We start from the raw sequence: 24,592 nt of genomic DNA, 5'->3' as shown, positions 1-24,592 counted from the left end.
GTTTTATTAAAAAATTAAAAACTTAATAATTGATTTTTATTGAGTTTTGTCTTTTTTTATTAGATGACTCTTTATTCTATTTTATTTTAACTTAAAATAGATGTTAACTTGCTAGGTCAAAAAAAAAATAATCAAACTAACTGTAAAGTAAAATCCAATAATTTTGCAGGAATTGCAAAATTGTAATTTAATTAGAAAACTGATTCATTCGGACCCCCTGAAAAGCCCCCAGATTTGGAATCACATGACAAGATAAACTGAGAAACACATAACCACCCTTTCGCTTTTAAGTTTCAATTTCAGCCCTCTCTCTACCACGTTTCTCTAAATTGCCGAAATTGCCCCTACATATATAAGAACATGACTGTCTAATCCTTACTTTACTCATCTGAAGTTGAACGAAAGCCCTAGCACGTACGAGGAGGGGTAGTGGGGTAAAAAACAAACTGGCTATAACCTGGAAACTCATCTAAATGACTATATTCTCCAGGTTACGAACCAATTCTTATATTTCCTCTCCTTTGCATTTTGCAAGCGATTTTTTTTTTTAAAGAACATATTTACAGGTTATAATACACATTAGGGTAAAAAAAAAGTCCCCTAATTATGGAGCTGACCTCATTCGAGTCTGTAAATAATATTATTTCTCAATTGTACCCCTATTTATTAAAAAATATATTATATTTATCTATGTGTTTGGATTGAGAAATTATAAAATATAATGTTTTTAAAATCAGAAATAATTTAAAACACGATATTAACGAAAAAATACCTTGTTATCTCTCATATGCAATGACGTGCTTAAGAGAAAAAAAAGGAATCCATGAACGAACATAAATAAAAAGAATGAAACGAGAATTTAAAAAACATGAGAGATCTGGTGAGATAAAAAAATTGTTTGAGGACTCATTAGAGATAAACTATATAATTGAGGGACTTATTTGAGATTTACCCAATATTAATATCAACATTCTAAACTCTCCCCCTCTTCTTCAACAAATAAACATAACATTGCTGTATGTATGTGTATGCATCCTCTCTTCTCCTCTTCCCCCTCTTCTCTTCTCTTCCTTTTTCTTTTTCTTTCTTTCATAATACAGAGTCAGTGCTCCATATATCGTATTCTCTTCCTGTTTTACATCAAGGCTTCTTCTTCTTCTTCTTCTTCTTCTTCTTCGTGTAGATAGAGAGCTTCGTGCTCTCTGGTCTCTCTTAAATTCAAAACAAAAAAAGAACTGTTTTTTTGTTGTTGAAAAAAAGTATGTTTGCTAATTCAGCAGCGAGTAATAAACGATCTAAATGTTTGTAAAATTATTTTCTGATAAGTTGCTTTGAATTGAAGTAAAATGGAAAAATTACTTGGTGTTTCGATAAGGTGATCTATATTATTGTTGTTGTTGTTGTTCTTGTTGTTATCATCGTCGTCTTAATCTGTTGTTTTATTTTGATTCTAAAGTAAAATATCGGTTAGATCTGCTTACCGATTCTTTGATTGCAGGTTTCTTCATGTCTGCAATTGAAGTTGTTCAAAGCATGATTCGTCGCTGTTGTTGTTGAAGAGAGAGATAGTTTTATTATTTGTAAAAAAAAATAGAAAATAAAAAAAACTAGGAAAAAAAGATGAAGAGGTCAAGAGATGATGTTTACATGGGGTCTCAGCTTAAAAGGCCCGTGCTCTCTTCCTCTACTAGAGGCGAAACGTAAGTGTTTTTATTTTATTCTTTTTTAATTTTCTGTTGTTTTAGAGCTTGATTCTGGAATAATTTGTGTCAAACCTGATTAATTACATCACTTGTTAGTTAACACTGTCTCTCTCTCTCTCTCTTTTTATGAGTAGTAATTTTCTTAGGTTTAATTCAGTAGTTGTATTTTTCTTTTCTTCTTCCTAAATTGTCTTGGAAATTCCTTTCATTTCGTTATGGATGTGATAGAAAAAAAGGTAATTATTCTATTTTAGGCAATGGTAACTGTACTTGTGTTACTTTTATGTGAATGAATCTGGGGGCCGAGGGCGATGATCTGTTGGGTGTGTTCTGGAATCTTGCAATTAAGTTATTAATTTAAATATATTTTTGTGCTGTGAAGTTCTGGGCAACCCCAGATGATCGGAGGGGGTGGCGGTGGCGGGGGAGGACAGAAACTGACAACAAATGATGCCTTGGCATACCTCAAGGCTGTCAAGGATATATTTCAAGACAAGAGAGAAAAATACGACGACTTTCTTGAGGTCATGAAGGATTTTAAAGCTCAAAGGTTTGTTGTTGATGTGCATGCATTGAGCTCCATTCTAGTGTTTTTTTTTTTTTTTAAAAAAAATGTGTATATGTTTTGATGAAATTTTTCGACTTGTTGCCTTTTATTTTTCCTGCAGAATCGACACTGCAGGTGTCATAGCGAGGGTGAAGGAGTTATTTAAAGGGCACCGTGACTTAATTTTGGGTTTCAATACCTTCTTGCCTAAAGGATATGAGATCACTCTCCCTCTAGAAGATGAACAGCCTCCACAGAAAAAGCCAGTTGAATTTGAAGAAGCAATTAATTTTGTGAACAAAATTAAGGTACAAAATGTTTTTTCCCTGCCAAACTGGAGGGTGGGTTTATTGTTCTGGTCCCAAGGGTTTTAATCTTATGAATTTGTTTTTCCAGACAAGGTTTCAAGGTGATGATCGTGTTTACAAATCATTTTTAGACATTCTGAACCTGTACAGAAAGGAAAATAAGTCCATCAGTGAGGTCTACCAGGAGGTATACCTGTTGTATCTTCTCACCTCAATATTCTTCCCTTTGTTTGAATGCTTCATTTTCTGTTTCTACCATGTTTAGTTATAACTATTTTTTTGGTCTGTCTTTGGGACCTTTGAATTTCAAGCAGGATTAATCAGACTACTTCTTTGCAGGTGGCTTCACTTTTTCGAGACCACCATGATCTGCTCTTGGAGTTTACTCATTTCCTTCCAGATTCTTCAGCTGCTGCAAGTGCTCATTTTCCAACTGGTAGGAATCCTGCTCTTCGTGATAGAAGCTCTGCCATGCCTACAATGCGCCAGATGCATGTTGACAAGGTTCCTCCTTCCCCTTTTCATTTCTTTCAATTTTTAGTTAATCACCAAGCTAATGTTTGGCTTTTTATCAACTGCCAGAAAGAAAGGGCTACTGCTTCACATGCTGATCGTGACTTCAGTGTTGACCGTCCCGATCCAGACCATGATAGATCTATGATCAGAGCAGATAAGGATCAACGCAGGCGTGCTGAAAAAGAAAAGGAGAGGAGAGAAGACAGAGATAGGAGGGAACGTGAGCGGGATGATAGAGATTATGATCATGATGGTAATCGAGACTTCAACATGCAACGACTCCCTCACAAGCGGAAATCTGCTCCTAGGGTTGAAGATTCAGTTGCTGAACAAGGTGGGGATGGTGATGAGACCTTTGGAGGAATGAATCCTGTTTCATCCGCATATGATGATAAAAACACTGTAAAAAGTGAGTTCCTAGTCTTTTTCAGCACTTTACACTCGTAGATGTGATTGATTTTTTGTAGTTTTATATCAAGAAAATTCTAGAAAAAGCACTTTTTATTTTTGTTTTGGGGGGTAGTGGCTATTTGGTTGTAACTGGAAATTATAATTTTGCTGTTGAATTTTGTGTCTGCTATTCTTGTAGCTCTCTATTTTTGATTGCATCATATTTTGTGCATCTGCAACTTCCACATTTGTCGATTTGAGTTTTAGTTTCATGTTTGCAAGGGTTTTTTTTTTTTTTTAACACTTGAAGTCACATTTTATGTTCTTTGGTTGTTGGGCTGCTCTTTTCTTTTCATTTAACCTTTCTTTATTAGAGGCATTTTTTTTTTATAGTTCACATGGCACATTTTCTACTGTTTTATTCTGTATTTGTGCACATTCTTTTAGCTTTCTGGTTTAAGATATATGCTTATGACACTCCTAGCCAAAAAAATTATTGTGGTTTCAAATTCCAATATCTTTTTAATGAACTTTTAGGTCCTAACTTTTTTTATCTGAACCTGGTGCTTTATCAACTGTTAATTGAATGAAAACATTTTGTTATTGTGCATGTTACAGCATAAAACACCATCTCTATCTCTTTTTGGGTTCTTATCATGCTTTGTCTTTATATACTGCTTCAAACTCATATGATCATCATTGCTGGTATCAGTTATATTTTCTTAATGGGCTCTAGTGCTCTTAGCACATTTGAATTGAGTTTGTGGCATCTTTTATTTTTCTTGTTCACCAGCGAAAGTTCATTTTTCCTTTTTCAAGTTTCCACCCTCTTTGTATATTATATTTTGAGCTGCTTACCTTTTCCTTTCATTTTCTGCTTTAATGACTTGGTTTGTGTCTTGCCAGGTGCGTTAAGTCAAGAGCTTGCCTTTTGTGACAAAGTAAAGGAGACGTTGCTTGATCCTGATAATTACCAGGAATTTTTGAGGTGTCTTCATCTCTACACCAGAGAAATAATCACTCGATCAGAGTTGCAATCTTTGGTATGGCTGATAGTAATTTAGCATTGCTCCAAACCCCAGTATTAACTGAAAGATATGTACTAATTTATTAATTAGCTTCTGTTATTACTGTTGAATATAAGAAGTGCTTATGTCAAATCATGTATGTGTATCATTTATGTCCCCTATGGAACATGGGCTACTTGAAATTAAATTTTACTTTTAAAGTAGCTTTTTTTTACTCTCCTTGGACTCTGGCATTTTGGAACTGAAAACTTCACGTTAAGATCTATTTGAGCTGTAAGGGATAGAGTTTTTGGAGGTTTGGCTGAGCCATTTTTGGTTTGCAAAATTTCAACTTGGCACTCTAAGGCTCTTTACTTGTGCTTGATAGGAATTAGATACTTACTTTACATGTTCCTTGTTTGGTGCTTTATTTGTAAGTCTCTTCTTGTTGAATTGCCAAGAATTGAATTGAGTGCACTTCAATATTGTGTACAAAGAAATAGCAGTGACGGTCCTGCCTATATGTCTACATACTTATAGTCAATGTTGACGAATAGATCTTATCATAAAAGTTATTGGAATAGAACTAGTAAAGCATGAAACTTTTGGTCATATCAGGTGGGTGATTTGCTTGGAAGATATCCTGATCTCATGGATGATTTCAATGAATTTTTGGCTCGCTGTGAAAAAAATGGTACCTCTACGAAGCAAGTATTTATTTTACTTTCTTTGGAGATTTCATATTATTGACACTTTCTAATCAAAACTTTGTCCTGCAGAGGGTTTACTTGCCGGTGTTGTGAGTAAAAGTAAGTAGTGAATGTTCCTTCTTATTACTGTTAGGCTGGATGAGCCTCTCACCATTTTGTCTGGTTTAATTTGATTTTTAAGGACTTTTATTCAGTCTTAGTTCAACTTTTACCGAACCAACCATGGTTGGCTCAGTTCTAAAATGATCTAACCTTTGTTGCAATCAGATTAATGCTTACTAACTTCTTTTTCCAGAATCCCTGTGGAATGAAGGTAATTTACCCAGAGCTGTTAAAGTAGAGGACCGGGATAGAGATCGGGATCGTGAGAGAGATGATGGGGTTAAAGATAGTGACCGTGAAATCCGAGAAAGGGATAGGCTTGACAAAAGTGTAACTTTTGGAAATAAGGACACAGGAGGTCACAAGATGCCTTTATTTTCCAGCAAGGATAAGTTTACAGCAAAACCCATTAATGAACTTGACTTGTCTAACTGTGAGCGCTGCACTCCCAGTTATCGGCTTCTGCCAAAGAGTGTATGCAACTTCTTATATTGTTGACAAGTTTATTTTAGCACTTTCAATAGTTACTGTTCACTGGGTGACTTTATTATTGTATGATGGCAGTACATGATACCTTCTGCAAGTCAGAGGACAGAGCTTGGAGCAGAAGTATTGAATGATCATTGGGTATCTGTCACTTCAGGAAGTGAAGATTACTCTTTTAAACATATGCGAAAAAACCAGTATGAAGAGAGCCTGTTTCGATGTGAAGATGACAGGTTGGAGCTTGCCTCAGATGATGATATTCTGTTTTCTGTCTCCATTTTTTGAAAAACAAAAATTGAGGCTATATTGTTGTAGCTAATATATATTCTCCTTAGGCATTTGCTTTTAACTTATTAATTCTGGGAGTCCCTACTTTTTCCTGACCTTCCTCTTGTGATTAACATCAAAATATAACATTCTATCATAATGTTATGTCTCTTGTAGGAAGTTGAGACTGTTTGCTCAATCTTTTTCCTTCTCCTCTACATAAATTATTGCTTTAAAAGATTCTAGTGTTTTACTTTTCTTGTTGTTTTCAGGTTTGAGCTGGACATGTTGTTAGAATCTGTGAATGTAACAACCAAGCGTGTGGAAGAATTATTAGAAAAGATCAACAATAACACCATCAAAATGGATAGTCCCATTCGTATTGATGAGCACTTAACAGGTCATACACACTGATTGGTGTTTGATCAAGTTATTAGAATATCTAATTTGTCCTATTCTTGTTTGTTAGGTTCTTTCCTCTTCTTTTTTTCTGATGAGATTGTCCTTTCTTCTGGTGTAGCTCTGAATCTGAGGTGTATTGAACGTTTATATGGCGATCATGGGCTTGATGTAATGGATGTATTGAGGAAGAACACTTCTCTTGCTTTGCCAGTTGTATTAACCCGCTTGAAGCAGAAACAAGAAGAGTGGGCAAGGTGTCGTGCTGACTTTAACAAAGTTTGGGCTGAAATTTATGCCAAAAACTATCACAAATCACTCGATCATCGTAGCTTCTATTTCAAGCAGCAGGATACAAAGAGCTTGAGCACAAAAGGTATTTTGCTAGTTGATATCTTGGCATTCAGATCAAGTAAGACATAAATATTTTGATGTCTTGGCATGAATGAGAATTATGATCCCTGACCATAATCTTTCTGTTGTTTGAGTACCACGAAAAACTAGAGACGAGTCCTGAATAATTTTAAAGCTGTTTGTTCCATCCTGTACTCATCAGTTAAGGAAATAAACATCCAACTTACATCACCCTTGGTCATAAAATCATGGATTTATTTTAATTTGTGACTGCATACCGATCCATAGCTACATTAAACATAATGGACTCATCCAATAGACATTATCTATCCAATAGTTCTTATGTCCAAATTAGCTACATTAAACATAATGGATTTATATATGACATATTTTACAGCCTTACTTGTGGAGATCAAAGAAATTAGTGAGAATAAGCGCAAGGAAGATGATGTGCTTCTTGCTTTTGCTGCTGGAAACAGAAGACCTATTATACCAAATTTGGAATTTGAGTACCCAGATGCTGACATTCATGAGGACTTATATCAACTCATCAAATATTCATGTGGAGAAGTTTGTACATCTGAACAGTTAGATAAAGTGATGAAGATTTGGACAACCTTTTTAGAACCCATGCTTGGTGTTCCATCTCGACCTCAAGGTGCCGAGGACACTGAAGATGTTGTAAAAGCTAAGAATCAGTCTTCTAAAAGTGGAGAGAGCGAAGGCAGCCCTAGTGGTGGTGGTGCTGCAGTCACAAACTCCAAACATTCAAACTCTTCAAGAAATGGAGATGAAAGTATCCCACCTGAACAATCAAGTTCTAGCAGGGCTTGGATGCTAAATGGAGATAACAGGATTAAAGAAAATGGTCCTCCTGATGCAGATCATGTAGCTCGCAAAAGTGATACTTCCACAAGCGCTCTTCAACATGATAAGGTGGTGATTAATGCAGCTGCAGCTGCAGCTGCAGCTGAAGAATTGTCAGGGATCACCAAACAAGCTGCTTCCAATGACCGGCTGCTAAATTCAAATGTATCTCTTGCCACTGGAGAGTTAAGTAATGGGCGAACTCTTGTACAATCAGGTTTGTTGGATGCTTCCAATCTTATCTAATTTGCATTATGTCCTCACATCTCTCTCTCTTCTATTGCTAGTTCCCACCTCCTTTTCTTTGAAATTGATGGTTAGATTTCTGAAATGTAACATTTTGTTTCAAGGGCTTAGTGCTACTCCTTCAAGACCAAGCAATGGCACTGTTGAGGGAGGGCTTGGAATAGGTTCAAGTAATGAAATATTACCTTCAACAGAGGTATAATGCTTTCATATATTAGTTTATATCAGTTTTCTAAGCTTGTTCTTGATTAGAATGTGCGAGCATGGATGAAGTGGTAATGAAGGATCTAAAATCCTCCAGTTTCGAAGCTGATTTGGTTTGTGATCTTGCAGAATTGTGCAAAAGGATTCACATAGTGGACCCAAACTAGTTGGGCATTGAGGCTTTGTTGTTGTTGTTCTTGATAGACCACTTACCACATAGTCAATTGGAATTTTAAGCCATTAGCCTCGGTATCATATGGGTAGATTCTTAAGCTGAATTATTTGCCCAGACACAGCAGTATAAGTTATGATGGTTGCTTGACAAGCATCTTTTACTGGTTCTGCAATTGATTTAAAGTTATAGAAAATACTCCTATTGACTGCACCGCCTGATATGGCTAAGGGTTGTTGAGAATTAAACATCAATTAAATGAACATGTTGGGTTTCTTATTTGATCGAATTTTTTTTCTAGTGAACTTGAGATGAAAAATGAATGTGTATCTGTTGCTGATCTAACAGGCTGGTGAGTTTTCAAGACCCGCTGTATCCACAAATGGGGTAGCAACAGAAGTCATCAAGAATCACAGATATAATGATGAATCTGCTGCACAATTTAAAATTGAAAGAGAAGAGGGTGAATTATCTCCAAATGGAGATTTTGAGGAGGATAATTTTGCATTTTATGGAGAAGTTGGTTTGGAGGCAGCGCATAAGGCGAAAGACAGTGCTGTTAGTAGGCAATATCAAGCCAGACAGGGAGAAGGATGTGGAGAGGCAGGAGGAGAGAATGATGCTGATGCTGATGATGAAGGTGATGAAAGTGCTCAAAGGTCAACAGAGGATAGTGAGAATGCATCTGAGAATGGTGATGTTTCTGGAAGTGAGTCTGGTGATGGTGAAGATTGCTCTCGGGAAGAGCATGAGGAAGACGGCGACCATGATGAGCATGATATTAAAGCTGAGAGTGAAGGTGAGGCTGAAGGAATGGCTGATGCCCACGATGTTGAAGGAGATGGAACAATGTTACCATTTTCAGAACGATTTCTTCTAAATGTGAAGCCTTTGGCAAAGCATGTCCCTCCTTCATTGCATGACAAAGTTAAAATTTCTCGGGTTTTCTACGGAAATGATTCCTTCTATGTTCTTTTTAGGCTTCATCAAGTAAGGCTTGCTTTTGAATTCTGTTTATATGGCTGGATTTTTATTTAATTACAAGATTGCTTTTATTAACATGGTATCTCTGTTTATTAATTTGACAGACATTATACGAGAGAATACAATCTGCAAAGGTGAATTCATCATCTGCTGAAAGGAAATGGAGAGCTTCAAATGATACTAGCCCTACTGATCTCTATGCCAGGTGCCATAGTTTCAGAAATTTAAGAGGTTCTGTCAACTTGAACTTGATCAGTTTTTATTAATTTAAGTGTGTATGTCTTTGCAGATTCATGAGTGCACTTTACAACTTACTTGATGGTTCTTCCGATAATACAAAATTTGAGGATGATTGCCGAGCTATTATTGGGACACAGTCATATGTTCTATTCACATTGGACAAACTAATATATAAGCTTGTCAAACAGGTAAAAGGCATAGGATTTCCTTCAACATTTTCATTCTCTAGTTTTCGGCTTTTCTTGCCCTTGTCCTCTCACCAAATAGTTCTTTATTTCCCTCAGCTCCAAACGGTAGCAGCAGATGAGATGGACAACAAGTTGCTCCAACTATATGCATATGAAAAATCAAGGAAACCTGGAAGACTTGTGGATATTGTTTATCACGAAAATGCTCGAGTGCTTCTTCACGATGAGAACATATATCGCATTGAATGTGTAGGTCTCTAGTGGTTTTGCTTCTGTGTCTGTTGTTATTGGACTGTTATGAGTTTGAAGGTTTGTTGATTTTGCTGCAACTGTAATACAATAATTTTCTCTGCAGTCTTCCGCACCAACACACTTGTCTATTCAGCTTATGGACTTTGGACATGATAAACCTGAAGTGACTGCTGTTTCCATGGATCCTAATTTTGCATCTTATCTGCTTAATGATTTCCTCCCAGTTGTTCCTGACAAAAAAGAAAAGCCAGGGATTTTCCTGAAGAGGTACGTGGACCCAATGGACAAAATTGTCTGCTTTGTATGAGCTCCTTTGGCTAAATAAAGACCACTGTTTACAGGAATAAACGTAGAAATGCAAATGCTGACGAGTGCCAGGCCATGGAAGGTTTTCGGGTTTTCAATGGTTTAGAGTGTAAAATTGCATGCAATTCATCTAAGGTATCTTGCATTAAAAGCCACGTTTTAGTTTTGCTTTTTTGTATTCATGTACTTGTAATTAAGCAAGACCCTCTGTATACTTTCTTGTTCGGTATCTCTTCTATCTTCTGTTTGTCAACTGTTGATGCTTGCATGTAGGTATCCTATGTTTTAGATACAGAAGATTTTTTGTTTCGAACGGAAAGGAAAAGCAGAACTTTGCAGCAGAATGGCTCCTGCCACAACCAGGAAAAGATTTCGAAAAGAGTACAACGGTTTCACAGATGGCTATCTAGCAAATAACATGCCTTCCTGCAACTGAGTGGATATGGTGTGTCCCAATCTTTGCTTAACTGATTGCGATTGCTTGTCACGGTATTCAAAATTACCTTCGCACATAAGCCTGCACACACTGATAAGATGTTGACGAGCAAGCCAATCTGATTTGTTGGTTAATAACATTCCAGTTCCTCCTTTTGTACCCTTCAAATGAACAGGAAAAGACAACCTCTCTAATGCTTTCCTTCCTCTTTGTTTTTTAAATTTTTTTAACCTCCTCTCTAACACTTGCGCTCTCAGATTTTGTTCCACAGCTGGCTTTGGAATGCACTTCACGGGCTGTTGCCAAAAATGCAATTGTGGTGGCGGCCGCGGCCAAATTAGAGCTTTGATCTGTTCTCATAGCTGTCTCACCAAGTGAATAAGGAATCATGGAGATATGGCTTTGCAAGATTGTAGTATAGTGTAAGCTTGTGGCATTTCGAGCCACCATCATGTATGTATATAGGGCTGACGTGATGTAATATCTGAGATATATGTTCATTCCATTCATCAATATTTTTATAGTCTTGTTTCTCTTGGATTTCTACTCGACTTTTTGTAGTCAACGTGCCCATCGTAAGGCGGCTCTCTACTTCGGCAGCCATCCAAGGTGATCACATAGAAACAAGCCCGGTCTGGCCAGTCAAACTCCCATTTGAATTTGGCAGACCCGCTTGAGATTCTTCTGAGCCGGTAGACCCGGTAAGAGTTGGTGAAAACTTGACCGGTTTTAATGATAAATAAATTATAAAAAAAAAGAAGAAGGAAAAATACCTAGACCAGGCAAAGCATATAAAGCCGTCGGGCTGCAACTTTTAGAATCTAGAGTTTGATATCAGCAAGTTATGATTTTTATGTTTTATTGTTGGACTTCTAACAGGAACAACCTTCCGGGAAAGAAAAGGATAGAAATATGTAGAGGTGTGTGGCTGCGCTGGATTGAAGAATCAGATGCATTATAAAAATGAATTAGGGTACTTTTTATATTAAAATGCCTCTTTAGAGCCCAAGTCCGCAGAAGAGTCGAAGCCCAATGCCAGGGTTGCATTTTTATTTTTTTTTAGCAAGAGTGCAAAAGCCTATATTATTTAAAATTTAAAACATTAAGAGAAAAATATAAATTAAAATATTTAATTTTAAAAGATAAGATATTTATCCAGTTGTTAAATTTATTTATTAAAAAATTTTATTTTTTTTTAGCAAGAATGCAAGAGCCTATATTATTTAAAATTTAAAAAATCAAGAGACAAATATAAATTAAATTATTTAATTTTAAAAGATAAGATATTTATCCAGTTGTTAAATTTATTTATTAAAATAATTTTTCATTTAAGTAAACAATAAAAAAAAAATTAAATTAATTGAATAAAATAAAAGTGAAAAAACAATATCAAGTAAGGCTACACATAAAAAAAGTTTGCAATTAGGGAATTCGCTTCAAATTTTTTTGAAAAAAAATTAGACAATGCGTTATTTAGTTTGCCCGGATTCTAGCCATTATAGTGACTGAAAAATTAAGTTTATGTTTTTTTATCCTAAATTTCATTTCTCAATTTATTTTTAACCCTAAACACCTATAAAATATCATAGTAACCATAATAAACCTATCCGTGACCTCAAAAAACTGTTTCAAAAACCAAAATCAACCTAAATAAAAAAATCAACCCAAGCTTGATCTTTTTTTTAACAAACTTTAAAGGTAAAAAAACATATAATATAATCTCCCATCATCAAATAGAACTATTTGACACAAATATTATTTGTTATGATGGCCTAAATCGATATCAACGACACTTTTCTCTCTTTATCATCAATGTCATATTCCACATCGTCTGGTGAGGGACTAGAAGCTGGTCTTATTAAAAGTGTTGGTTGCTAACTTGTCATACACCTTTTGAGATGTCAGGCTCAAATGTGGACTCGCGTCACCAAAAACAAAACAGTGAGGGTGGTAAGGCTCAAAACGGATAATATATCACAAGTTAAGCTGGACTGTTATATTTGGTATCAGAGTCGACTTCACTGGCTGTCTGATTGTGCTGACGGAGTTATTGAGCTCTTTAAGGGGGGTGGATTGTTATATCCCATATTGGTGGGTGAGGGATTGATAGATGGCTTTATTAAAAGTGCTGATTGCTAACTTGTCATGCGTATTTTGGGAGGTCAAGCTCAAATGTGGGCTTGCGTCACCAGGAACAAAACCGAGAGGACGATAAAGCCCAAAGTGAACAATATATTGCAAGTTAGGCTAGGCTATTACAATCAAAATTTGGTGACCTCTCTCTTTTTCCTCTCTCAACCAGAGATAAAATATAACAAAAATAAATTTTTGTAGCAAAATTGAATTGGAAAAATATTGAGATACCAAAATTGTATAATTTATGTGATTTTTAAAGTTCAAGAACCTAAGTACATCTTTTATAAAACTTATAGCATACCACCCATGGTTAAAGCCTTTTTCATTTTTATCACTTTTCTTTAAATCCCATCTTTTCATAACAAAATCAAAATCAATTGATTTTTAATTAGAACTAAATCATTAAAAAAAAAATTGAGGATCAAATTAAAAAAAACATAAAATTTTGCATAGCATATCCATAGTAATGTGCAAAAGGATAAACGACGGAGCTTTGTACAATGAAAAACTCATGGTTTTTAGAGCAATTCTTAATTTTTAAATATATGTTTTCTTTGTTATTATTTTTATAAATAAAAGATATTAAAAATAGTGGCTCCTATGTCACTTGTGTTAAAAAATGGATTATTTCATTCAAAGTTCATTTACAAAGGTGAATATTATTGAAAAAAGAAAAGAAGATAATACTAATACTTATCAAAACTAATCCAATCTGTTTTTAAAGAAATTTAGATAACAATATAAAAAAATGTCACTTGTGTTAAAAAATATATTATTTCATTCAAAGTTCATTTACAAAGGTGAATATTATTGAAAAAAGAAAAGAAGAGAATACTAATACTTATCAAAACTAATCCAATCTGTTTTTAAAGAAATTTAGATAATAATATAAAAAAATTATATTATCCAAATAATATCTTATTTTTAGATTTTTAAAATTAGAGGACGTTCGGTACTAATTCTAACTTGTTGATTGTAATATTTGTAGTATTTCAAGTAAAAACAATTAATAACATGGTGAATAAAACATTAGATTTACTTGAATTACTCGATGGAGTAAAATAAATTTAAATAAAAAAACTAATAACTTTAGAACATAGTTGTAAAATTTAAATTGATTGTTGATTGAGATAACATATATTCACGGCTTTAAAAGATCAAATTTATTAAAAAAATTAAAATAATATTATTTTAATTAATAAAATTAAAATTAAAATAAATTAATTGAAGTCCGAGTTTTGGCCAAATCAGCAGGTCAAGCAAAGTTATTTTACCGAATTAATCAAGTTTTTATTTTATTTTGTTTCAAACATGAATTATATTAGATCTGAATTAATTGAGCGTGGGGTTAGGTAATGAAAAAAAAAATCGAATAAAGACAGCAATAACTAAGGAGGGAGCAACTACGTGACCAGCCGCGTGGTTTTGAATGAAATCTACAATTTATTTTTTTATTTTCGATTAGTAAAATCAAAAGCAAAATAGGAGAAGCAGATGGATCATTCAAAAAAGAGACCAACATAGGACCGTTGCAGCAACGTTAATAAAAATCTGAATATTTTTAAAAGAGTAATCTTTACCACCATCACCACCTAGTTACCGTTAGCACCACTCAATTACCCAACAGCCGCTCCCTCAAAATCTAAAATTCCAACCCCGAAGTTGAACACAAGTAGAGTTTTATCCAATTTCCATTCTTTATGGCAACTTTGGCACCTGGAATTCTGTTGAAGCTACTAAATGGGATGGATACAGGGACTAAACCCACCAGCGAGCACCGGAGTTCACTTTTGCAGGTAACTGACATAGTACCAGCTGATCTTGACGAGAAAAATCTGTGGCCTAAACAAGGATTCTTCATTAAAGTATCAGATTCTTCGCACTCCATCTATGTCAGTCTTCCCTCCGATCAAGATGATTATGTTTTCAGCGACAAAATGCAGCTAGGTCAGTTCATTTACGTTGACAGACTGGAGCCAGGATCTCCTGTTCCTGTTGTCAAAGGGGCAAAACCACTTCCAGGGAGACACCCATTATTAGGAACCCCTGAACCCCTTATGGGTCTTAGAGGAAAGGGAGAGAGAAGTGAACAAAAACCACCCAATGGTCAAAGGAGAGGTTCTTGGGGAACAGGGCAAAATGGGGCAGATGGGGTTTCATCTCCAATGGCTTTAAAGCCAGTTCCTTTGGATTTTAATCAGTGCACACCGGTGAAACAGCGGTTGGCTGTAAGCTGTGTGAAATCAGTCTCCCCGGTGGTGAGGGGGAGAATTGCCAAAGATGGAGGCGCTAATGGGGTGGTCAGGTGTTCTTTTGCTGGTGGTGGATTGCTGGCTAAGATGGTGGACAACAAGGGAGAGAGCCCTGCATTGCTTAGGAAAAGTTGTGCTGTACCTTCTGCTAATTTCAAGTTTCCAAGAAGCAAGAGTGTCTGTGAACGAGAAGCTAGAATTCCAATTAGCCCCTGCAAATCATCTGTAGGTGCATTTTCCTCTCATTTATTAAGTATTGAATTATTATTTTTCGGTTCATCAAGTTACTGATGAGCTTCAAATGGTTGCTTGATAATAAATATAGCGATTAGCTTTTGGAAAGAGCCAAAGCTTTTCATTGCCCTATAAATCTTCTGTATAAAAATAAAAATAAAAATATAATTGAATGCTGCTGTTTTTGTTTTCTGTAGGAAAATAAAAGCTCAACTCCCCCACCGAGTTTAAGAAATGCAGGGGCGGTAGCTTCTCTCGGAATGGGCGGAGAAGCTCAAAACTCTTGCAATTTAAAGGCCATCTCAGAAATACAGTGTCAGCATGGTAATGCAGCCTCTGATACCAGTACCGAGCTGGCCATGAATTTACCAGGAAAGTTGAACCTATTAGGCAAGGTGAACTCTGGATTCCTCTAGATGAAATCTTGATTCTCTTTGCTTTCTATTGTTTGCTAAACCTTTTGTGGCTAACAGGAAGCTGTGCAGCAACGAGAAACGGCTCAGAAGATAGCCCTCCAGGCGCTAAGAGATGCCTCAGCCACTGAAACTTTAGTTCGGCCTCTCAAGTACTAAACCCCTTATCCTATCCTTTTATTTGTGCGTTTTTTTGGCTTCTTTTCGGTTTTAATCATGTTATCATGATTTGGAAGATGAAACTAAGTTTTGCTAACATCAAAACAATGACTACTTGTGTAGGATGATCTTGAATTTGAGCAGAACAGCGAGACCAGATGCTCCGGCAGGCTGTTTTGACCAGTTTCTGGAGTTCCATCACCAGATTGTGAGAGCAGTTACTGATATAGTGTCCATTCAAGCAGCAACTTCAGCTGCTGAAGTTGGTCAGAGCACAAATATTGAACAGCGTGGAGAAAATTCCTCGATCTTACATGAAATTGTACACAATTCTATGGACCAATGTGGGAATCCTGTATTAAACTCGTCGAAAAGAACAGCCGTGTACAAATCAATAGCTAGCTTCAATGAAAGAAGTGATCAGACGATGAATTTCGAGAAACTCCAAAGATCAAATGCTAATCAAAAGGCCTTTCCAGAAAGGAAAGGGCCATCAACTCCACAGGGAAAACTGCCACCTAAAGCTATGATTGAGAATGATGAAAACAAGAGACCAACCTCCTCTTGCAGCTTAAGCAATACAATTAGGTTGGGCAAGCAGATTGAAAATGAAGCTGGAAATTGGTTCATGGACTTCCTGGAGAAAGCTTTGGAAACTGGAATGAAGAAATCTAAAGGAACAGCAGCAGATGGGGATGCTAAGAAAGTTCCTCAATCTCTAATATTGAAGGTTATAAACTGGGTGGAGGTAGAGCAGTCTGACTGCAATAAGCGGCCAGTTCATCCAAAAGCAGCACAAATTGCTCGGAAGTTGAGGATCAAGGTGAAGAATCCTTAGATGGCTTACTGTCGAATCTAGATCGTATTGATCATAAAGAATTCAAGAACCTTTCCAGTTGGCTTTTGCTCCCCGCTTCCCTATCGGAAATAGCATTCCAACTCGTTTTCGTTTTGTATGTGTGTACAATATATAGACTCTGTCCGCGCGTGTTCAGATTTTTGGGACATTTTGTTTGGAAATGATATTGCATTGATTAAACTTCCACGCATGTATCCAGCTAAAAGCAGATAAAAAAATTAAGGTCGTTGCGTCGGCATTCAGATGCAGAAAAAGAGCTTTGATTTTGAGGGGTTGAGGATGGAGAAATTATCTAACCCCGATCCCATCAGCCACATAACTCGCATGCCATGAAACGCAGCAGCTGCATCTTCATGGAACATGAAATAGAGTTCTTACTTCCTCTATCTGTGCATGTATGGTAATTAAAACAGGTTCTCTTTTGGTTACGCGATAGGAGCCAACACAAGCACTTTCAATTCCATTGCTTGGCTTGTCTCGGCTCTGAAATCAGTTGAGTTTCACTAATGTTTTGAGGGAGAGTGATCTAGTAGTAGCGTGGTTGTAATATGAACTTTGTTTTTCCAGACTCAGACAGCCAAATCCTTAATGGCAGTGGGCTGGCTTCGATTTAATATTATCGATTAGATCTTCATCAAAAAAACACAAAAAAAAAAAAAAAAAAAAAAAAAAACACAAAAAAAAAAAAAAAAAAGAAAACAAGACCACCCATTTACTGATTAATGGAATCACCCCTGAAAACAGTAGACCAGGATTAAAGATTTTCTCCATTGAGAATCGATCTTAACCTAGCCAATGCAAATAAAATGACTTATCTATTCCCATGGCTTGCTTAACGCTCAACTCTGGAAATTTTCATAAGCACCACCGTCTGTCACTAATTTGCTGCCATGAATCCAGAATCCGTCAAAATAACGCGGTTAAGATTTTCATTAATTTGTATTGGCTAAGGGCTAGGGTAGATCATTCTTGAGTAGAATTGTATTGAAGATTAAATAAGAGATATCTTGGTAAGCGTTCACCTTAAAGGAGCAAGCATGTGGAATTTATGTATTTCTCCCAGGAGAAGCCCTATCCAGTCAGTTCACTTATTGGTGGCCGGTCCATGATGCTGGATGCTGTCTTTGCATTGCTTTGCAAAACCGGGTCAATATCAGGTAATTTAGGAATCTGAGCCAATATATCAATTGTTCGTCGTAGGAGGCGAGCTAAATCCCCATCATCCATTGCACAATCCATCATCATCTCCTTCCAAGTGAGCCCTGCGGCCCAGGCTTCAACCATACCTGAAAATTGGCTATCCAAACAACAGGTTATCTCTACCCCATGTTTTTCTTGAAGCTTCGAAAGGTTACTTCTCTGCTCATTTAAGATGTTAATAACATTGATTACTGCGGAAGAAGGCTCGTAGATGTAGTTGTTATTTTCCCAGGCACGAACTTTGATCCCTTCAGAAACTACACTAGCACAGACAGCTGCAAGTTGTCCAGGTTTCAAATCCAAAAGGATTCTACTTCTAAGAACCATTGCAAGCCACAGTTCATTTTCTCCTCGAATCGCAGCTGCGGTTTCACCAAGAGGAAATATTACTTGTGTGTTGATATCCAAGGCCCTGCTTTCATGTACAACATTGCTGATCTTTAAGAATTCTTTCCAGCCAGATGGTTCAATTTCCTGCAGCCGTTCCCTCAAACGGTTTGATCTCATCTTGAGGCGTTTAATCTTATCCTCCGTAAAATTCTTCCAGTCTAGGATCCTCTTATATTCTTTAAAGCCTTCAGTACGTGCTATCGTCTTTTTCAAACGTGCAACTTTGTTTCTTTGATCCTTGTAACTTTCTACTGCATCATGGTAAGCTTGTGACATGTGTAACACCTCATCAATCTCAGAGAGACTATTTAAAACAGGCACATTTAAGCTCCACGACCATGTCTCGAAAGATCCTTCCATGTACCATAAACCACCAAGTTCAGATTCAGCAAGCTTTTCCCACTGCTTCTCCTCCCTATCAAGAAGCATCCACATAACTTCATGTGGCAAATCATCCCCTAGAGACAAGGCAACATTAGGAAGGCCTGTCTTATAAACAGTTTTGATCCATTTTTCTGTAAACAGATACCAGGAGTTATCTGAACCAAGAGCTACATGATAAGATGGCTCAACATCTTTATGAGTTTCAACTTCACTTACATTTAACTCAATGGATGCAACAGTCTGTGCTAATGAATCAATGTCAGAAACCATGTTTTTAAATTTTGAACCATCAAATGAATCAGCATTCCCCAAATAAACAGCAGGCACTGAATGTTCCACTCCTTCAGAATCTTTGTATTTCAAGCACAAAAAGGGTAAACGATCATTTCCTAACTCTTTCAATAAAATTTTCAGGGCATTTAATCTCTTTGTTTCCATCTTTCTACGTAATTCAGTCCGCAGGCGTTTCTCTTCCCTCAATTGTTCTTGTAAAATTGCAATCTCCTTGTATGCCCCATCAGATAGGATTTTCCTGCTCTTTCTATCTATAGCATCATCACTGGTTTCTGAGGTCAGCATTTCAATCTCTTTCTGTATTTTAGCTAGCTCCTCTTTTGAAGCAAGCATCACATTGCTGCCAATATATGTTCCAAAACTTTTCTCAACTAGTTTCCTGGCTTCTTTCAAAGTTCTCCCTGCCTGGAGAACCTTCATTTCATTTGATTCATTTGATCTACGAGTAATTTTTGCACCAGCAAGAAGATTCAGCACCATCCCATAGGAAGCAGTAAACTGTGATACAAGAGGTTCTAGTCCAGCAAATAGAAGCTTGCAGCACTCTTCCGCACCTTCATTGGAAGCCTGAACCAGCACAACATGGCCCCTTTCATCAATGCCTCTACGACCAGCTCGCCCAGCCATTTGAAAAAGCTCATTTGGGCTTAATGGGATACGTCCACTACTACTCCTCCTGCTGAGAGATGATATAACAGCTGTCCTAGCAGGCATGTTGATTCCAGCAGCTAGTGTTTCTGTGGCAAAGACAACTTTAATAAGTCCTCTCTGGAACAGTTCCTCAATAAAAGATTTCCATAGAGGGAGACATCCTGCATGATGCGCAGCAACCCCTCTTAGAAGTCCTTTGACAGCAGTCTCCCTGACAGCATCGGGATTCTGAACACTGAACCTCTTCAAAGCCAGTTCAACCTCACTTGCCTCACACTCATCTAAGAGCCTGCAACCTTCAAGGTACTGCACAGCCGCATCACATCCTCTTCGGTTAAAAATAAACCAAATTGCAGGCAGCATATCCCTTGCCTTAAGCTGTGCTAGTGTATCAACAACTTGAGGCACCTGAAAATCATGATTTATTTTAGATGACTAAACTCCTTTTCCATTCTAGAGGACAGGTTATAAGTCAGCTACAACAAACTAGCATACTCAGAAGAAAAGGAAAGAAGGAAAGAAAAAGAAAAGTGTCACATTATCAGAGAAACAATGGATAAATTAATTGCCTGTGAACGGCGTATCCTGCTTATATCATTCTTCGAAAGAGGTTCTTCAGACATGTTACCAATACTATCAAAGCCCATGTTGCTTCCACGTTTTCTTGAATTCCTTCTTCTCGACCCATCATCCTTGTAAGATTTAACTCTTGAAGCAGAAAGTTGTAGATAATTGAGCGACAGCTTCCTGTTCATATTAAAAGTCAAAACCAGAAATTAGTATCATTCCATCACAAAGAATTCTTTATATATCTGCAAGAACATCATGCAACCATCATCAATACAACTGCAACATAAATTGAATTTGGAGTTCAGACGAAGAAAGAATTTTTTTGGGGGGTGACAAGATGAATAAGATGACAGAAGACAGACAAACCTATTCATGTGCTTTCTTTTCTCATCAAGAAGAGGATACAAAGAATGCCTGGTAGAGAAGTGCCAAGTCAATGGAACTGGACGCCTTGATGATGTCACCAGTTCAGTTTCACCATGAACCTAGAAAGTAAATTGAAATAAATATCAATTTACCTTTCTCACTGTGAAAAATATTGTTTCCATAGGCCACCAAACAAGACAATACAGAAGCCATGGCTGGCATGACTAATGTGCAGAATTGTTCAAGCATGTCACAAATTTTTATCCCATTGAGAAAAGATGCATCCAGAAGTTTTGTCCACATATAAATGGAAGCATATCATTATTTCAATCCATCTGATAAGGGAGGTAGGGTAGAAGTTTTGTGCACTCTTAATTTACACATCTCACTCCAATATACCTCAACTTTTTCCATAAACAGGTTTCAAAGTAAAATTAAAGGATAAATCTAGTTCAATAGTAGGACAAGAGTTCAGACATGAAATAAAAAGCATAGCCTTTGTAATGATGCAGCCAGCCCAATAAACAATTACTTCAACAGAGGAATGAAAAGCAGAAGAAACATCCCACAGCCAACAAGAACAATGTCTAGACATGTAAGCAGTTGTTTTCATTGGAATTATCAAATCAATGGCGAGTTCATGGGATGACGGGCACATGTCATGTGCAAGTGCATTCATGTATGTGTTCATCTTTTATATTGCTGGATAAAGCCAATCCATCAGAATGTTAATTGTCCAAAACCAATACAAATGTAAGGATGCAAACTGATCAAGTAACAAGAAAAATTGCCAGTAATCTCATCCACCATTCATAGAGCATGCACTTCAATTCTTAATTTGCAAACCTAAGAATCTAAAGGAAGCCAACAAATGCATTGAAGACGTCACTTCTGGTTCCCTAAAGGTAGGAATGTACGAAAACCATTCAGAACTCAATCTGCAGCTACAGGCTTATGCGTCCCCATTAACCACAAAAGACATCTTCTTTAACCAAGACAAAAAAGAAAGTTATACTCTATTAGCACACCCACAAAATTATTTTAGAATGTTAGTCGGTGTGATCCTTCCGCCCAACAATCACAAAATATATTTCACTATTTCTGTGGCCTTGGACTCTGTGAGAAGCAAAGCATAAGAAAATATAAAATGAAAGAAGGATGATAAAGTATTGTTTTTAAGGATAGTCGATGCTTAAATATGATACAAAAATAAAAAAATAAATAAGCCAATGTTGGCTAGATCATTCATCAGTATATTTTGGCCAACAATTTTCCACCATTTTTATACTAGGTATCCATAGAAATCGAACATGTCAAAGGCCTTAGCTAGAATGGGAATGGTTCTGATCTATTCCATATCAAGAACAATTTAAATGTATTTTCATTAAAGATCATTAGCAACTAAATAATTAAGATAAATGTTTCTAGGAGATGTAAAATTAAAACAAGATATTAAAACTATAAAAATGAACCTCCCAAAGTCAAACTCTGGATGATAAGTAAATTCTGGTTCTGTTAGGTTCTTCAATAAGAGGAAGTGGAACAAGCTTAGCATTTCATTAAATTCCTTAGCAACAGTTCCACAAATAGTTTGTTCAAAGTAGAAGAATGAATAATAAATGGGCCATATGGAGCATCTTGTTACTGGCAAATAATTATCCTGCAAGCATTACTGTGTAACTGCCATGTCTGTAAGACAGCTCCATACAAGGTAGTATAGTGGACATTTATAAAGAATTGTACCTCACGAATCCATCCAGACAGCTCATCTGGATTCTTGACTGTTGCTGATAAACATATCAGTTGAACTTCCTTCGGGCAATAAATAATCTGCAAATTTAACAATATCCATCACACTATGCAATGCGGTGAAATTTTGGTCTGTAAATGAGATACTGAAATACAAATTATACTCACTATCTCCTCCCATACAGTACCACGAGATATATCACTTAGAAAATGAACTTCATCCAAAACAATCACATCAACATGGAAAAGTCCACTCCCAGAAGAAACCATCCCAATGCTGCATGACAAGTCCAACCACCATTTATATACTTAATTCAAAAGATAAATTGAAGTAACAATAGAAGTACATGGGTCATAACTGCATTTGGAAAAGGATAATAGATTTTCTATACACAGACCAAATTTCCAGGTAAAAGAAATTCAGGTCTACAAATCATTGCTGACAACTTAATCTGCTTTTAAACTTAAACATCGTGATACTGATGAATTTATAAAAGCTAAGCACGGCGATTATCATCCTTCCAACGTACAGTATAGTTGAAATTGAGACCGGGACCGGGACCAGGACCGATTTAAAATAAAATCTTGTTTTCTTACTGCAAATGTCAATGCCTCGATATCAATCTGTTACTCCCAGCTGTACTAAATTAAAGTAACATTGTTCCATACACCATCTGTTGGTAGGATCAAAATATTTAACCATTACAGTATAAAACAAAACATACCTTTGATACAACATGTTTCGCAAAATCTCTGTTGTCATAATCAAAACTTGGGCATCTTTATTGATGGCAGAATCTCCTGTGAGAAGACCAACATTCTCATCCCCAAACGTTTTCCTGTAGGTGTAGTTTAAGAGAAATAGTACTTATCAATGAATAAGCAAAACAAAGCAATGTTGTTATTATTTGAAGAAGTGGAAATCACAAACCGAAAATCACGAAATTTCTGGTTGGATAAAGCTTTAAGAGGAGTGGTGTAGAAAATCCTCCTTCCTCTAGCAACAGTAGCAACTGCTGCAGCTTCAGCTATCAATGTCTTTCCACTGCTTGTTGGTGCCGATACCACTACCGATGATCCCTTCAAAAACGCCTCTATCGCCAACCGCTGCCAAAAACAATATATATAGCTAATTTTCACCAATCTCATAAAAAAATAAAAAAATAAAATCAAGAAGAAGAACCTGAAATTTGTCGATGCGGAAATCGTAAATGGAAGCAAGTTCATTAGCGTCAATAATTTCATTTCCAAACTCTTTGACTTCGTTACAGAGCTTTTCGACTCTCTGCCACTTGGATTCCTTGCGCCAATTTGATACTTCACTACTACTCGCATCGACCGATATTTCGGTTTCTGTTTCTTCTTCGATTGCCTCCGAAATATCGTCGTATTCATCAGCAGCCTCGTCTTCCTCTTCGTCTTCGTCTTCGTCATCGTCATCTTCGTACTCTTCTTCTTCGTCGTTGTCAGCATCGGAGAGTTGCGACTCGGCCGGAATGAGAGAGTTTGGGGAGTTGGAGAAGGAGAGGAGTCGAAATGAATTGAATGATCTCGGTTTGGGTTTGGGTTTGGGTTTGGGGTTTTGAAGGCAGTAGAATCCTAGGGTTTGAGGAAGAGGAGGGAACAGGGAGGGGTTGAATTTGGAAATGTATGGAGAGGAAAGGATAGAGAGAGTGCTGTTCATGGCGCGCGGGAGTAGTTTTGTTTGGATACACTGCTCCTCTCTCGCTCGCTCTCTCCACGGTTTATCATTTCCACCATGTAGTCCAAATTGCAACGTCTCTTCAAGATTTTTTATTATTATTATTATTTTTAATTGGTTTTTAATGTTTCATATTAAAATTAAAAGTAAAATATGTTCTAAATCAAACTATTAAAAGTAGAATATGTTCTAAATCAAACTTCATCCTATATATATACAGGTTATTACTTCCTCTTTTAGTAGCTACAAATATTAAGTCCAAATTCCTTTTGTTTCATATATTTTCACTTATTTGTATCTACTATTGTTTTATTATAAATTTTAAATATTACAATATACTACACAATGCATGGGCAATCAACTAATTTTATAGTTAATTGTGATAGTTGATGATGAGATGATGGGAGTGTTTGCTTTTCTAGTTGTATTTGTATCTTAAAATGTATTTTTTTTTTTAAAAATGATTTTTTATGTATTTTTTATGATTTTAATATGTTAATATTAAAAATTAAAAAAATATAATTTTAATATATTTTTAATTAAAAAATA

General features: G+C 36.3%; 3 protein-coding genes across 5 annotated transcripts; 2 read left to right on the top strand and 1 right to left on the bottom strand.

Moving 5' to 3' along the window:
* Positions 1-965: 965 nt before the first annotated feature.
* LOC105116479 (paired amphipathic helix protein Sin3-like 4) lies at positions 966-11,219 on the top strand. 3 transcript variants are annotated; one of them, XM_011013865.1, is made up of 24 exons: positions 966-1,026; positions 1,499-1,700; positions 2,086-2,253; positions 2,372-2,558; positions 2,647-2,745; positions 2,898-3,062; positions 3,141-3,483; positions 4,371-4,507; positions 5,090-5,165; positions 5,251-5,280; positions 5,477-5,757; positions 5,848-6,002; positions 6,309-6,436; positions 6,557-6,811; positions 7,187-7,873; positions 8,007-8,098; positions 8,627-9,268; positions 9,367-9,467; positions 9,552-9,690; positions 9,787-9,939; positions 10,046-10,209; positions 10,284-10,383; positions 10,522-10,693; positions 10,942-11,219. In XM_011013865.1, exons 2-23 carry the CDS (start codon positions 1,621-1,623, stop codon positions 10,663-10,665), a joined length of 4,326 nt encoding a protein of 1,441 aa, XP_011012167.1. In that variant the 5' UTR covers positions 966-1,026; positions 1,499-1,620; the 3' UTR covers positions 10,666-10,693; positions 10,942-11,219. The 3 variants fall into 3 exon arrangements, with proteins under 3 accessions (XP_011012167.1, XP_011012169.1, XP_011012168.1); XM_011013867.1 differs by having other exon boundaries at positions 986-1,020; XM_011013866.1 differs by lacking the exon at positions 966-1,026 and adding an exon at positions 1,033-1,375.
* A 3,124-nt stretch (positions 11,220-14,343) lies between these two features.
* On the top strand, positions 14,344-16,921 carry LOC105116478 (uncharacterized). The gene is made up of 4 exons (XM_011013864.1): positions 14,344-15,297; positions 15,504-15,701; positions 15,780-15,871; positions 16,002-16,921. Exons 1-4 carry the CDS (start codon positions 14,521-14,523, stop codon positions 16,714-16,716), a joined length of 1,782 nt encoding a protein of 593 aa, XP_011012166.1. The 5' UTR covers positions 14,344-14,520; the 3' UTR covers positions 16,717-16,921.
* A 715-nt stretch (positions 16,922-17,636) lies between these two features.
* On the bottom strand, positions 17,637-24,107 carry LOC105116477 (DEAD-box ATP-dependent RNA helicase ISE2, chloroplastic-like). The gene is made up of 8 exons (XM_011013863.1): positions 23,525-24,107; positions 23,273-23,448; positions 23,067-23,180; positions 22,510-22,618; positions 22,336-22,422; positions 20,593-20,711; positions 20,226-20,403; positions 17,637-20,064 (listed from the first exon to the last, which is right to left on the bottom strand). Exons 1-8 carry the CDS (start codon positions 24,023-24,025, stop codon positions 17,809-17,811), a joined length of 3,540 nt encoding a protein of 1,179 aa, XP_011012165.1. The 5' UTR covers positions 24,026-24,107; the 3' UTR covers positions 17,637-17,808.
* Positions 24,108-24,592: the final 485 nt, after the last annotated feature.

Source organism: Populus euphratica, unplaced genomic scaffold, assembly GCF_000495115.2.
Source record: "Populus euphratica unplaced genomic scaffold, PopEup_1.0 scaffold959.1, whole genome shotgun sequence".
In the NCBI taxonomy this organism is placed as follows: Eukaryota; Viridiplantae; Streptophyta; class Magnoliopsida; order Malpighiales; family Salicaceae; genus Populus; species Populus euphratica.
This window is presented reverse-complemented; position numbering and strand designations above follow the sequence as displayed.